The 14,411-nt window shown below is 43.5% G+C and overlaps 1 protein-coding gene across 1 annotated transcript in view; it reads left to right on the forward strand.

Moving 5' to 3' along the window:
- Positions 1–14,411, forward strand: part of eif2ak3 (eukaryotic translation initiation factor 2 alpha kinase 3) — a 94,278-nt gene that overhangs the window by 10,861 nt on the left and 69,006 nt on the right. Inside the window, exon 2 of the mRNA XM_033035494.1 lies at positions 2,378–2,507. Coding sequence (XP_032891385.1) covers positions 2,378–2,507 — 130 coding nt within the window. The remainder of the gene's footprint in view (positions 1–2,377; positions 2,508–14,411) is intronic.

Here is a 14,411-nt window from a genome sequence, read left to right on the forward strand (position 1 = left end):
GGCATATACCGTCGCAATCACGTACTTCTCCGCAGACCTGCAAAGATCTACCAGGCGAGCTAGTCGCACGTCAACACGCGAACCACGGCCAAACGTACTTCTCCGCAGACCTGCAAAGATCTACCAGGCGAGCTAGTCGCACGTCAACACGCGAATCACGGCCAGACCATCAAAGACCAGGGCGAATCTACTACACCAACCACAACTAACGCGACACAGGCGTTGAAACAGCAGCCAACGCCTACTGAAAAGAAAACAGCTACTGAGTGAACTGACAAAAACAAGGACATTGACATAAACGAAACAGTGAGAACTCGCTCAGATGGAGCTGTGAGATCGCCTACGTATTTCGGAGACTATGTGACCCATTGATGTAGCTCTTATCAATTGTTATGTCTGCCTGGGGTTGCCAGTATGATAAAACAAATTTATGTAAATAAGATAATGAGAAGGAAAGGAACTTTTACATAAAACAAAAAAAAGTGTTATTTTCTCACTTGGACAGATATATGCCAAGCGAGCATACATTGTGGATCTGTAGGTTTTTCTCTTTTGGAAAAGGGGGGGATGTTATGCTATGTGTAATGCGCCTTTAATGACTTAATAAAGTCCACGCATGTGCGGGAGTTCCAGGCATGCGTAGGAGTTTTACTTACTGGAAAAGCTTGTCCTTGAATAAAAACCGAGTTGTGAATCTGTGGAATTCTCTGCCACAGATGGCAGTGGACGCTAATTCAAGAGAGAGTTATATATAGCTCTTTTGGCCAACGGAATCAAGGGATTTGGGGAGAAAGTAAGAATGGGGTACTGATTTAGAATGATCATATTGAATGGCGGTGTTGAAGGGCCGAAATGCCTGCTCCTGCACCTATTTTCTATGTCTATGTTTTTAAAAGACTAAAAGTGTGAGATAAGGTAGAATGTTGGTGGAAAGTGATGGAAGGGAAGGGGGGTAGGTAGGTGTGAATCAATTTGAGCCGTAAGGAAGAGCGAGGGAGAAGAAGGGTGTTTGTAGGTTGGTTATCTAAAATTGGATAATACAATGTTCAAGAGATACAGGGACAGGCATTACTTTCCCCTGCGATGTACCTGGAACAATGGTGGTTTGGATGGGAAGGGTTAAATTAACCAGGGACTTGCGGAGGGAGCGTTCACTGCAGAAGGCGGAAAGGAGTGGGGATAGCAAGATGTGACTGGTGGTATCATACTGAAAGTGGCAGAAATGTTGGAGGATGATCTGTTGGATGCAGCGGCTGGTAGGGTCAAAAGTAAGGAACAGGGGAACTCCATCCTTGTTCCTTCTGGGGGGGATAATGGGCGAGAGCAGAACTATTAGACCGGAGACACTGGTGAAGGATGACTCTATGACAGCAAGAGGGAAATCTTGTTTACTAAAGAAAGGGGATATCTCGGATGTCCTCGAATGGATAGCCTCATCTGGAAAGCAGATTCCGCTGCTCAGATATTCATAAGTTCACAAGTTGGAGGAGCAGAATTAGGCCATTCGACACATCGTCCACTCTGCCATTCAATCATGGCTGATCTCTGCCTCCTAATCCCATTTTCCTGCGTTCTCCCCATAACCCTTGACACCTGGTCCAATTCTACTACTCTCACTTGTGAGGTACTAGAATGAATGGTAGCTTGGAAAACATACAATAGCCAATAGGTGCAGGAGTAGGCCATTTGGCCCTTCACTGCGATCATGGCTGATCGTTCACATTCAGTACCCCGTTCCTGCCTTCTCACCATATCCCCTGACTCCGCTATCTTTAAGAGCTCTATCTAAAACTTTCTTGAAAGCATCCAGAGAATTGGCCTCCACTGCCTTCTGAGTACCCCACAAGGTGTGGACCAGATAGGCTGAACGGCTGGTAGTTGTGCTCCAGCTCCTGCCTCAAGACCCATCTCTTTACCTCTGCCTATCCTTAGCCCCACGTCCCCTTCCCTTTTCATCTGTGCTTGAATTGCCTCATATTGTGTTTTGAATTGAATTCTGTCTTTAATTTGTGTACTAGTCATGTCTCTACTATTTATTTCATTCCGCTTGCATGTTTTTCCTCTACTTGCTAAATTTTTGTAAGGTGTCCTTGAGACTCTTGAAAGGCACCCATAAATAAAATGTATTATTATTCTGTGTTGTACATTATAAGGTGTCCTTGGTGCATGCCTTTTAAACTTAGAAATCAAGTTAATAGCTGTTGAAACGTTACCTGGTCAATGCAAGTATCACTCACCAACTGATACTGAATTATTATAAGTATTAATTTTCTCTCTTAACGATGGAAACTGCAAAAACCGAGAATCCAACATGGGATGTTTTTTGTTGGAGGTCCTTATCTTTCGTGTAATTTAAAACTACTTTGTTTGCTTGCAGGTCCCTGGTTATTATTAGTTTGATGGATGGGCGCATTGCAGCGTTGGATCCCGAGAATCGTGGAATTAAACGGTGGGAGATGGATGTTGGAGCTGGATCTTTAGTTTCTGCCAGTCTCAGCAAGCCAGGGGTAAGAGACAGCCAAATCTTCATTCCCTGCTATTGCCCATTGCTGTTTGGTGTTAGAACTCTCAACTGTGGACAGCTCAACTATGCTGAAGCTCTTCTTTCCAACCGTTTGTTCTAGTGGATGCTTCCCATCTCACAAGACGTCCTTATAATTGCCCTTAAGTTCACCGACATACATTAGTATCCACCCCAGAATGTTATGACACATAAATTCTTGAGCTCGAGATTAAATCTCCTCTAAATCTCCACATCCCATTCTATCTCTAATCTTCTTTAAAATTGCATCCTGTGAGATCACCTGCACATTTATCATCCTTTTGTGAATCTCCAAATCCTCACAGCCTTTGCTTCACGGGTCCCAAACGGGTCAGATTTTCTCTCCCTAAATCTCATCTAAGACTTATCTTAAAACCCATTGTTTAATCAAACGTTTAGTCACCTTTTCTAATGCTTAGCCCCTTGGGACATTATATTGAAATAGCTATATGTGGAAGATCTTGTTGCAACTTCCTTTCTGTGTGTTTATTTTAATACATACTGCAAATTCATGCATTCTGTGTATTGTTAAGCGGAAAGATTGTGGGATGCAGCCTATGCTTGGATCTTTACTTAAGGTTTGACCTGAAAAATAACTGCAATGTACTAATAATTCTTAAACCCATTTTGTGATCAAAGTGCTTGTAGGAAGTGAGTGATGGGGCTTTTAATGATGTACACAATATGTATCCTTTAAACATCAATGTAAGCATGGCATTGATCATTTTCCCATAGATAGATGCTGGAGTAACTCAGTGGGTCAAGCAGCATCTCTGGTGAAAAAGGATGGCAGATGTTTCGGGTCGGGATCATTTATCCCACTTGCTCTGTGGTGTCTCTTGCATTAAAATTGGCTTCTAAAGCAATGTGCAATTGCTTTATCTCTGACTTAAAAATATCCACTGGCAGCTTCCACAGCCTTATGTTGCTAAGAATTTCACAGATTCACTGACATCTGACTAAATAAATTTCTCCTCATCTCCTTCATAATCATACTTTATAAGCCAAGTATGTTTTGCAACATACGAGGAATTTGATTTGCCATACAATCATACCAATTAAAAGCAACGCAACACGCAAAATACCTTTTAACATAAATATCTACCACAGTGACTCCTCCACATTCCTCACTGTGATGGAAGGCGAAAAAAAAAGTTCAATCTCTTCCCAAAGAATGTCCTTTAATTCTGAGGCTATGACCTCTAGTCCTAGACTCTCCCACTAGTGGAAACATCCTCTCCACATTCACTCAATCCAAGCCTTTCACTATTCTGTATTCAATGAGGTCTCCCCTCATTCTTCTAAACTCCAAAATTCTGTTGACTGGATAAGAAAGCTTTAATGGGATAAAGACCAAATGCGAGCTAATGGGACTTGCTTAGATGATCATGGTCGGCATGGACAAGCTGGGCCAAAGGGCAAATTTATTTTTTAAAGATAATCCAGAGGACATGGGTTTAAGGTGAGAGGGGAAATATTTAATAGGACCCTGAGGTACATCGTTTTCACACAAAGGGTAGTGGGTATATGGAACATGAGTGGGTAGTTGAGACGGGTACAATACCAACTTTTAAGAGAAATTTGGATAGAAACAAAACGGGCAATACGGGCTGAAAAGATAAAGTACGAGGGGAAGCTGGCCAGGAATATAAAGGACAGTAAAAGCTTCTTCAGATATGTTAAGGGAAAAAGAGTAGCAAAGTCAAATGTGGGTCCCTTGAAGGCAGACACGGGTGAAATTATTATGGGCAACAAGGAAATGGCAGAAGAGTTGAACAGGTACTTTGGATCTGCCTTCACTAAGGAAGGCACAAACAATCTCCCAGATATACTGGAGGACAGAGGATCTAAGGGGGTAGAGGAACTGAAATAAATTTTCATTAGGCGAGAAATAGTATTGGGTGGGAATGGGACTGAAGAATGATAAATCCCCTGGGCTTGATGGTCTGCATCCCAGGGTCCTCAGGGAGGTGGCTTTAGAAATAGTGGACGCAATGGTGATCATTTTCCAATGTTCAATAGATTCAGGATCAGTTCCTGTGGATTGGAGGAAAGCTAATGTTACCCCACTTTTCAAGAGAGGAACGAGAGAAAAAACGGGGAATTATAAACCAGTTAGCCTGGCTTCGGTGGTGGGAAAAATGCTGGAGTCAATTATTAAAGAGGTAATAATGGAACATTTGGATAGCAGTAAAAGGATTAGTCCAAGTCAACATGGATTTATGAAAGAGAAATCATGCTTGACTAATCTTCTGGAATTTTTTGAAGATGTGCCGAAGTAAAATGGATGAAGGGAAGCCAGTATCTAGACTTTCAGAAAGCCTTTGATAAGGTCCCGCACGGGAGACTGGTGACTAAAATTAGAGCACATGGTATTGGGGGGTAGGGTGTTGACATGGATAGAAAAAATTGGTTGGCAGACAGGAAGCAAAGAGTAGGAGTGAACGGGTCTTTTTCAGAATGGCAGGCAGTGGCGAGTGGAGTGCAGCAAGGCTCGGTGTTGGGGCCGCAACTTTTTACCATGTATATTAATGATTTGGAAGAGGGAATTGGGAGCAACACTAGCAAGCTTGCTGATGACACAAAGCTGGGTGGCAGTGTGAACTGTGAAGAGGATGTTAGGAGGATGCAGAGTGACCTGGACAGGTTGAGTGAGTGGGCAAAACCAAAAACAAAGGGGCAGATTATTATCTCAATGGGGTTAGGTTAGGTAAGGGGGAGGTACAGCGAGACCTGGGTGTCCTTGTACACCGGTCACCGAAAGTTGGCGTGCAGGTACAGCAGGCAGTGAAGAAAGCCAATGGAATGTTGGCTTTCATAACAAGAGGATTTCAGTATAGGAGTAGAGAGGTTCTTCTGCAGTTGTATAGGGCCCTGGTGAGACCTCATCTGGAGTATTGTGTACAGTTTTGGTCTCCTAATTTGAGGAAGGACATCCTTGTGATTGAGGCAGTGCAGCGTAGGTTCACGAGATTGATCCCTGGAATGGCGGGACTGTCATATGAGGAAAGATTGAAAAGACTAGGCTTGTATTCACTGGAGTTTAGAAGGATGAGGGGGAATCTTATAGAAACATATAAAATTATAAAAGGACTGGACAAGCTAGATGCAGGAAAAATGTTCTCAATGTTGGGTGAGTCCAGAACCAGGGGCCACAGTCTTAGAATAAAGGGGAGGCCATTTAAGACTGAGGCGAGAAAAAACCTTTTCACCCAGCGAGTTGTGAATTTGTGGAATTCCCTGCTACAGAGGGCAGTGGAGGACAAATCACTGGATGGATTTAAGAGAGAGTTAAATAGAGCTCTAGGGGCTAGTGGAATCAAGGGATATGGGGAGAAGGTAGGCACGGGTTATTGATTGGGGACGATCAGCCATGATCACAATGAATGGCGGTGCTGGCTCGAAGGGCCGAATGCCCTCATCCTGCACCTATTTTCTATGTTACTATACATCAATAGAAAATATTTAGAGGGATATTGGCTAAACACAGGCAGGTGGGACTAGTGTAGATAGGGGTGATTGGTTGGTGTGGGCAAGTTGGGCCGAAGAACTTGTTTCCGTGCTGTATAACGCTGACTACAACTCATATTGAGATGGGGTTTTTTCTGATCTGATCTGATTCCTCTCGTGCTTGCAAAGAGTTTTCTGCTTGCTTCTCTCTGTCATCTTGACGCTAAGGTGAATCTCGTAATATATAAATATTGAGTTTATCCTGCGGATGAATGCTGAGTCTGTCGCCAATCTACCTGTTGATCATTAAAGGTCATGAGGGCTGTTGGATGAAGAGCTTCCTCGATCAATATCATTGACAAAATACTATTACTTAGTAACATGTATCATGTTCAGCTACTTATTGGTCACTGTACTTGATAAATAATCCAATTTGTAAACAGTGCTTTATATAACTGTGATAAAACCTTTCATTTGTGGGCTTGTGCTTCCTGCTGTAGAATCCAGCTGAAATTAGATTTGTAGGATATCTTTCCCAATTTTTCTTTGTAATATCAGTCATGATAAACCTTTGGTAATTTTCTGCCATCCTCCCTCCAAGGCTTCTTAAGGCGAGTTCCCTGAAATTATGCTTAGTACTGTAAATCCAGTCTGTATAGTTATAACCAGGCTTTGCATTACAGCCCTCTAGCTTTAAAGGCTGCCACTCCAAATAATTTTTGATAATTTTGTGTCTGACTACACTTTATTTTATAATAGGTTCCCAGAGACTCTTTGGGACTGATCTGTTGCTGACTTTTCATCATTTCAACAGTACTCTTTTGTTTTTGTTTCTGAAGGCGAAAGGACTGTCGTGAGCCTTGATCCAATTCTCTTGTCCGCAATGTTGCTTAGTAATATCTATTAATCTAGATATTACTAATCTTAGTCTATTAATATATCTTAGTAATTGTTTCCCACATAGTCTCCAATATAAAGTTTGAGTATCTGCATTAGCAGAGAAAGAAGTTCAGTTTAATTTATTGTCACGTGTACCAAGGTACAGTGAAAAGCTTTTGTGCTTGCTATCCGGTCAGCAGAAAGACAAAATATGATTACAATCGTGTCATTTACAATGTAAGGGAATAACGTTTAGTGCAAGGTAAAGCCAGCAAAGTCTGATCAAAGATAGTCCAAGGATCACCAATGAGTTAGATAGTAGTTCAGCATTGCTCTCTGGTTGTGGGAGGATGATTCAGTTGCCTGATAACAGCTGGGAAGAAACAGTGCCTGAATGTGGAGGTGTGTGTTTTCACACTTCTATACCTTTTGCTTGATGGGACAAGGGAGACGAGGGAGTGGCCAGGTGTGACTGGTCCTTGATTATGCTGCTGGCCTTGCCGAGGCAGCGCGAGGTATAAATGAAGTCAATTGAAGGAAGGTTGGTTTATGTGATTGTCTGGGCTGCATTCACAATTCGCTGCAATTTCTTGCGGTCTTAGATGGAGCTTTTCCCAAACCAAGCTGTGATGCATCCTGATAAAATGCATTCTATGGTGCCTCTGTAGAAGTTGGTGAGAGAAAGCAAGAGTGTTTAAAAGGCCTGTCCCACTTGGGCGATCTAATTGGCGAGTTCTGGATGGTCGACTGCAGCATGGTTGTCACAAGGTCGTAGGAAGTCTTCATAACTCTCCTTCATGCTCGAGAGTGGTCCCTGCGTACTCGAGGCCTCAGCTAGGTCGCGGCATTTTTTTCAAAATGATAAAATATGCCCGCAGGTAAAAAATGGTCGCCGTGGAAAAAATTTGTCTTCACTCTCCGCTATTCGGTGTCCAATTTTCCCAGTTAGTCATAGCTAGTCGTAGCTGGTCTTCAACATCGTCGAAGGAGGTTGAAGGTGGTCTTCTATATGGTCGAAGGAGGTCTTCAACATGTTATTTCTTTAAATTCTTCTATAGTTGCCATTTAGGTCGCCCAAGTGGGACAGGCCCTTTACTGTCATATGTACCACCTGCAGAACAATGAACTTCTTACGTGAGGCAGAACAGGCCAACAATCAGAATGTGCATAGATTATATATAATAAACAAAAATTCAATAAATTAGTAACTCCAATACTCATGCAAAAAAAGTCCTTGGTGCAACCGGATCCAATTGATAAAATCAAAATTCAAATTCATATTTACTGTCACATGCACCAATTAAGATACAGTGATATTTGAGTTACCATGCAGCCATATAATTAAAAGAACACAACCCAATTAAAAGAACGATAGAACTTAACATAAACATCCACCACAGTGATCACTGTGATGGAAGGCAATAAAGTTCACCCTTGTATAGGGCCTTCACCCTCCATAGTCGCCGCTACGGACGGACCGATGTACAAGCCCTCTCGTTGGGATGATCCAAGCTCCGACGACGGGACGGATGAAACACTCCGCGGCTTGGAGTGCCCGAATCGGCCACTTTCTTACCAGAGACCACGGCTTCTCGATGTTATAGGCCGCAGGCAGGTCAATGGTTGGAGTTTTTCTCTGGTGATCCCCGGCAAGGGATCCCTGGCTCCGGGATGGTCAAATTCCGCGCCACGCCCGCGGCTAGAAGCTCCGCAGACTGCAGTTTTACAATGTTAAAGTCAGCAGGCTGGTGGTCGGAGCCTTTCTTCTAGCTCCACGGTGAAAGTCCGCGCCGCGCCTGCTGCTGAAGCTCTGGGTCGTCTCTGGGAAAGGCGGCACCAATTCAAGTTGTTAGGCTGCAGGGGAGGTGAAAATGCAACTAGGAGAAAAGTCGCATCTCCGCCGAGATAAGTGACTGGAAACGGCTTCCCCCTATTCTCTCTCTCTCCCACCACCCCCACATACTGAGAAACATTAACACATACATTTAGACATACTTAAAAAAACAAAGAAAGTCAAAATGACTGACACACTGCTGGCGAGGCTGCCGCTCGCAGTGCCACCTGGTGACGAAGTTCATGGTTGAAGTAAGTGTTGTGTAGTGTTCAAGAAACTGATCGTTGTTGGAAAGAAACTTCTTGAAGCTGGTGGTCATGCTATTCAAACTCTGATGCCACTTTCCTCTGAAGAATGGCGGCCCCTCGCGGCAGCAGCCCCTGCACTCCATCTGTCTTTTTTTTTTAATTTGTTCCGTTCAATGTGCAGTTTGCTGTAGTTTTTGTATTGTTTTAAACTGTGTATGTGTGGGGGAAACTTTTGAATCTCTTCCCTGCATGGGAGACCCGACCTTTCCCCTGGGTCTCCATTGTTGTTGGGGCCTAGCACCGTGGGGCAGCCTCCAGCCGGAACGACCTGGGGGCTCCGGTCGCGGAGCCTGCGGACTTACCGTTGTGGGGCTGTCCGGCCTCGGAGCGTGGGGAGCTGTGGTGGCGCGCGGCTGCGACCAGACTTAGGGGCTTCGGAGGCTCCAGCTGCAGGGCCGGTGGATGGTGATATCGGGAGCTCGCAGATCCCTGGTGGGAGACCGTTTTTCGGAGCTCCCGCGGCAGCAACATCTCCCACCCGTGTTGCGGGGCCTCCAACATTAAGATCTGGAGTAGGGCCTTACATCGCCGGCGCGGCCTTAACGGCCGTGGGTCTTACCATCACCCGCCGGGGTCTTTAACATTGGGAGAGGATGGAGAGCAGGGGAAAGACAAGACTTTGCCTTCCACCACAGTGAGGAGGAGATTCACTGTGATGGATGTCTGTGTGAATTGAGTTGGTCGTGTGTCTTGTAAAATTGTTTCTTCTAGTATGGCTGCAGAAACTAAAGTTCCTAACGGATAAATAAAGTTCATTGTATTGTATTGTATATGAGTGAAATGAGAGTGTGGCCAGGGTGGTGGGGGGTTTTTGAGGCAGTGCCTCATGCAGATCCCTTCAATGGTGGGGAGGTCAGTTCCTGTGATGGACAGGACAGTGCCTACCACTTTTTATAGACTTCCTTCCTGAGCCTGATGCAACCAGTCTGTATCCACATACCAAACCTTCTCACACTCGCATCTTTTGAGTTGAAATCAGTGTTTCAATCCACTTGCTCAGAATTTTGATGAGCAATATTTGTTACCTGTTGCGATAGATCAGATCTAGCAGAAAGCTCCAAATGTCCCTTAACAAGGAAATTCTGAGGCTTCTGTGGTTACTTCCTCTACAAGAAGTGGTTATTTCCCATAGTCTGTAATGTCACATGGACCCGGCAAGGCATTTAAGTCTACTCATTTTGTTTACCTTCTGCTCAGCCATGGCTGAGTTATTTGCTTCATTGCCTTGTACTTGAGTGCAGAAGCTCAGATTGACTGTCCAATGCATGAGATTTGCTCTCTTTATGGGCCTGTCCCACTTACGCAATTTTTTTTTTTTGGCGACTTGTCATAGTCGCAGCGGTCTCCGAAACTTTTCAACATGTTGAAACTCCAGCGGCGACCGGAACAAGGTACGACTCTTTGGGCGACTACTCACAGCCATACAGGCTTCACCCCGCGACATGTTGCCAGGGTGTCTCCTGTATGGTCGTGAGTAGTCTCCTCAGTCACCCAAAGAATCGTAGCGTCTTTCTGGTCGCCGCTGAATTTTCAACATGATGAAAATTTTCGGCGACCTATGACTGGTGCCGGCAGTCGCTGAAAAAGTCACGTAAGTTAGACAGGCCCATAATTGCTGTCTTTCAGATGAGAAACTAAATTGTGGCCCCAACGTTTTCTGATACACAATATTATATGGCACTATGTTAGAGAAGAGCTGTGGGGTAGATGGGATTTATCAGAGCTAACTGAATAAACATTTCTAAATACAACGATTAATGTGGTTATTATCACATTGTAGTTTGTGGGGGGGCTTGCTATTTGCAAATAAGAGATGATTTTTTTGTGTTATGTTCCATGAAATAATGAAGCTTGAGACAGTCTGAAATGGACATGGAAGTTGCTGTTTAGATATAGGCTCTTTTCCTTAATGAAAATGGAGAATGATACTCTTTAACATGAGATTAGAGGTTTTAATGGCCTATTTCACTATATTGCCTCTAATAAAACTTTTCTGTGCGTTTAGTGTCATTACTTCAAACCATTATTTCAAAATTTTAATTATTCTATGTTTGGTATTTCAGTTTTTCAACTAAATCCATGATTTTAGATTTTTTTTAATTTTTGTTGTGAACGTGGGCATTGCCTTCTGCAAAAAAAAAAGTCCAATTGCTTTTCTTTTGAAGGTTCTTTTCTTGGGAAGGTGGTGGTGACTGTCTTCTTGAAATGCTGCAGTTATTCTGCTGAGGATACCCTCATAGTGCTGTTTGATTGGAAGTTTTAATGGCAATGAATGAATAATTAGTTTAGAAATACAGCATGGAAACAGGCCCTTCAGCTCCTCGAGTCTGCGCTGACCAGCGATCCCCGCACGGTTACACTATCCTACACAATTTATACCAAGCCAATTAACCTGCAAACCTGTACATCTTTTGTCACGGGGAGAAGGTACGAACTCCGTACAGACAAGCACCTGTAGTCAAGATCAAACCCGGGTCTCTGGGGCTGAAAGGCTGCAACTCTACCGCTGCGTCACTATGCCACCATCCTAGAAGTCTGCACTAGAAACCTCTGGTAATGACAAGTCGGAATGGCAACAACTCTACTGCTATCCCACCGTGCCATATTCAGAAAGTTGCAATAAAAATGTATGCCTTCTGGGAATATTTCATTGCAGTTGGGTACGTGCATTGCGTTTGATTACACCAATGTTGCTGGGTACCTGAGAACCTCTGGAATGAGTGTTTCATTGAATCTCAGTACATGTGATAATAATAAATCAATACCAAAAGTGACTGATAGTAACTGATGCTAGGTAATTCATGCAACACTTGAGAAGATACATTTTCTTTACCCCCTTAAAAGCACAGAAGGGGCCATTCTGCCCATCAAGCCTCACCTAATCTGCAAAGCAAAACCATTCCCACCCTAATTTTCTCTGTAATCTATTTTCCCTGCATTCCCATTGCTCCACTTCTGATCTCATAATACAGGCCACTGGGCGGGATGTAGATTTTCCTGATATGTAAACACCGAGTTGTCTACTTTTCATTGTATGCTGCTAGGACCAACAGCAGCTGCGGATTAATTCTAACATATTTAAATGTTCAAAACGCTTGTCAGACCAGAAAATATCTCGAAAGAGAAGCAGAGTTGATATTTCAGATCAAAGACCATTAGATCCTGTGCCATATCTGGAAATATAAACAAACCAATTAATTTTAAATTGGAGGGATGAATAGGACAATGGGAATATCTCTGACAGGGTGAGGTCAGAGTTGCTCAAGTGATAGATGGACCATTGAAAGATACAGCATGGAAACAGGCCCTTTGGCTCATCGAGTCCATGCTGACCATCAATCTTCCGTAGATAGACACAAAAAGCTGGAGTAACTTAGCTGGACAGGCAGCATCTCTGGGGAGAAGGAATGTGTGAGGTTTCAGACCTTTCTTCAATCTCCCATTCTCTACGGTGCGGTGGCGCAGCAGTAGAAGATGCTGCCTTACAGCGCAAGAGACCCGGGTCCCGGGTTCGATTCTGACTACGGGTGCTTGTCAGTACGGAGTTTGTACGTTCTCCCCAAGACCTGCGCGGGTTTTCTCGGAGATCTTCAGTTTCCTGCCACACTCCAAAGACGTACAGGTTTGTAGGTTAATTGGCTTGCTATAAATATAAAATTGTCCCTAGTGTGTGTAGGATAGTGTTAATGTGCAGAGATTGCAGAGTCGGTGGACCAAAGGGCTTGTTTCCGTGCTGTATCTCTGAACTAAGCTGCAACTAAACTCTATGACATATCTTATCTGTTTGGATAGCACGCAAAACAATGTTTTTCACTGTACGTCGGTACATGTAACAATAATAAACCTAAAAGAAGAGTACTGACCTGAAACCTCTACCTGACCATGATCTCCAGGGATGCTGCCCAACCTGCTCAGTTACTCCAGCTTTTTGTCCTTCCTGTGAATGTCCTGTTCACGCTTGTTGTATATTATCCCACTTTCTCATCCACTCACACACACTCTACAGGCAATTAAACTACAAACCTGACTGTTTGAGATGTGAGAGGCAACAACTCTACCAGCTGGTCCACTGTGCCAACTTGTGAGCGGACAATCTTCTCATCCCAGAAATTAGCCTAGTCATTCTCTTCCCCACTCCGTCCAATGGTACTGTATCCTTTCTTGAATAAGGAGATCAAAATTGTGCCCAGTATGGGTGTGGCCTCACCAGCACCCTGTACAACTTTAACAACACTATCCTATCTCGAAACTCCAACCCTCTGGCAGTAATTTTAGTTTACTTTTAGTGTAGTTTTTTGTCACTTGCCCCAAGGTACAGTGAAAAGCTTTTGTTGCGTGCTAATCAGTCAGCGGAAAGTCAATACATGATTACAATCGAGCCATTCACAGTATACATGATAAGGGAATAAAGTTTAGTACAAGATGAAATCCAATCAAAGATAGTCCAAGTGTCTCCAATGAGGTACATAGTAGTTCAGGTCAACATGCCGTTTGGCTTCACCTCCATCCTTCTGTACTCTCTCTCCATTTAGATCGTAGTCTGCCTTTAGATTTCTCTTATTCATGATCTTGCACGCTCCTACATTAAACTATTTGACTAGTTTCCGCCCACTCAACCTACCCATAACCTGCTGCAGAGTTCAAATATCCTCGTTGCATCATGCCTGCCTCATCAATTTAGGGCGGCATAGTGATACAGCTGGTAGAGCTGCTCTTTCACAGCACCAGACCGTAGGTGCTATTTGCGTGGAGATTGCAAGTTCTTCCTGTGACCTGGTGGGTTTCCTCCAGGTGCTCTGATTTTATGGATGGGCAATTCATGAAACCGTCTCACAATTACATATTCATTGCTTTCAAAGTTTTGAGTTAAAAAAGCATAGTGAGGCTTGAAGAACTGATGGGACTTAATCCTCAAGATACTAGCTTTTAATAAATTATGTAGTGTCTCATTTTGGCGTTTGCACTGAATGAATAAACTTTTGTACCCTTGTGGAAGTTATCACAGAAGTGATAATGACCATGGTATAGACAATAGGTGCAGGAGTAGGCCATTCGGCCCTTCGAGCCAGCACTGCCATTCACTGTGAACATGGCTGATCATTCATAATCAGTACCTCATTCCTGCCTTCTCCCCATATCCCCTGACTCAGCTATCTTTAAGAGCTCTATTTAACTCTCTCTTGAAAACTTCCAGAGAAATTGCCTCCACTGCTGTCTGAGGCAGAGAATAAACTATGTTTATAGTTGATACTTGTGTTGACTTGCTGTGGCTTTATTGCCCTCAGCCTATATATTTGATATTGTTAAACCTTTCCACCATTTATAAGACACAGAGTAGGTGCGAGTTGGAAAAAAGTAATTTTGTCATATTTTGTGGTGGGTATATGGAATAAACAGA

The sequence above is a fragment of the Amblyraja radiata genome, chromosome 1, assembly GCF_010909765.2.
Source record: "Amblyraja radiata isolate CabotCenter1 chromosome 1, sAmbRad1.1.pri, whole genome shotgun sequence".
NCBI lineage: Eukaryota > Metazoa > Chordata > Chondrichthyes > Rajiformes > Rajidae > Amblyraja > Amblyraja radiata.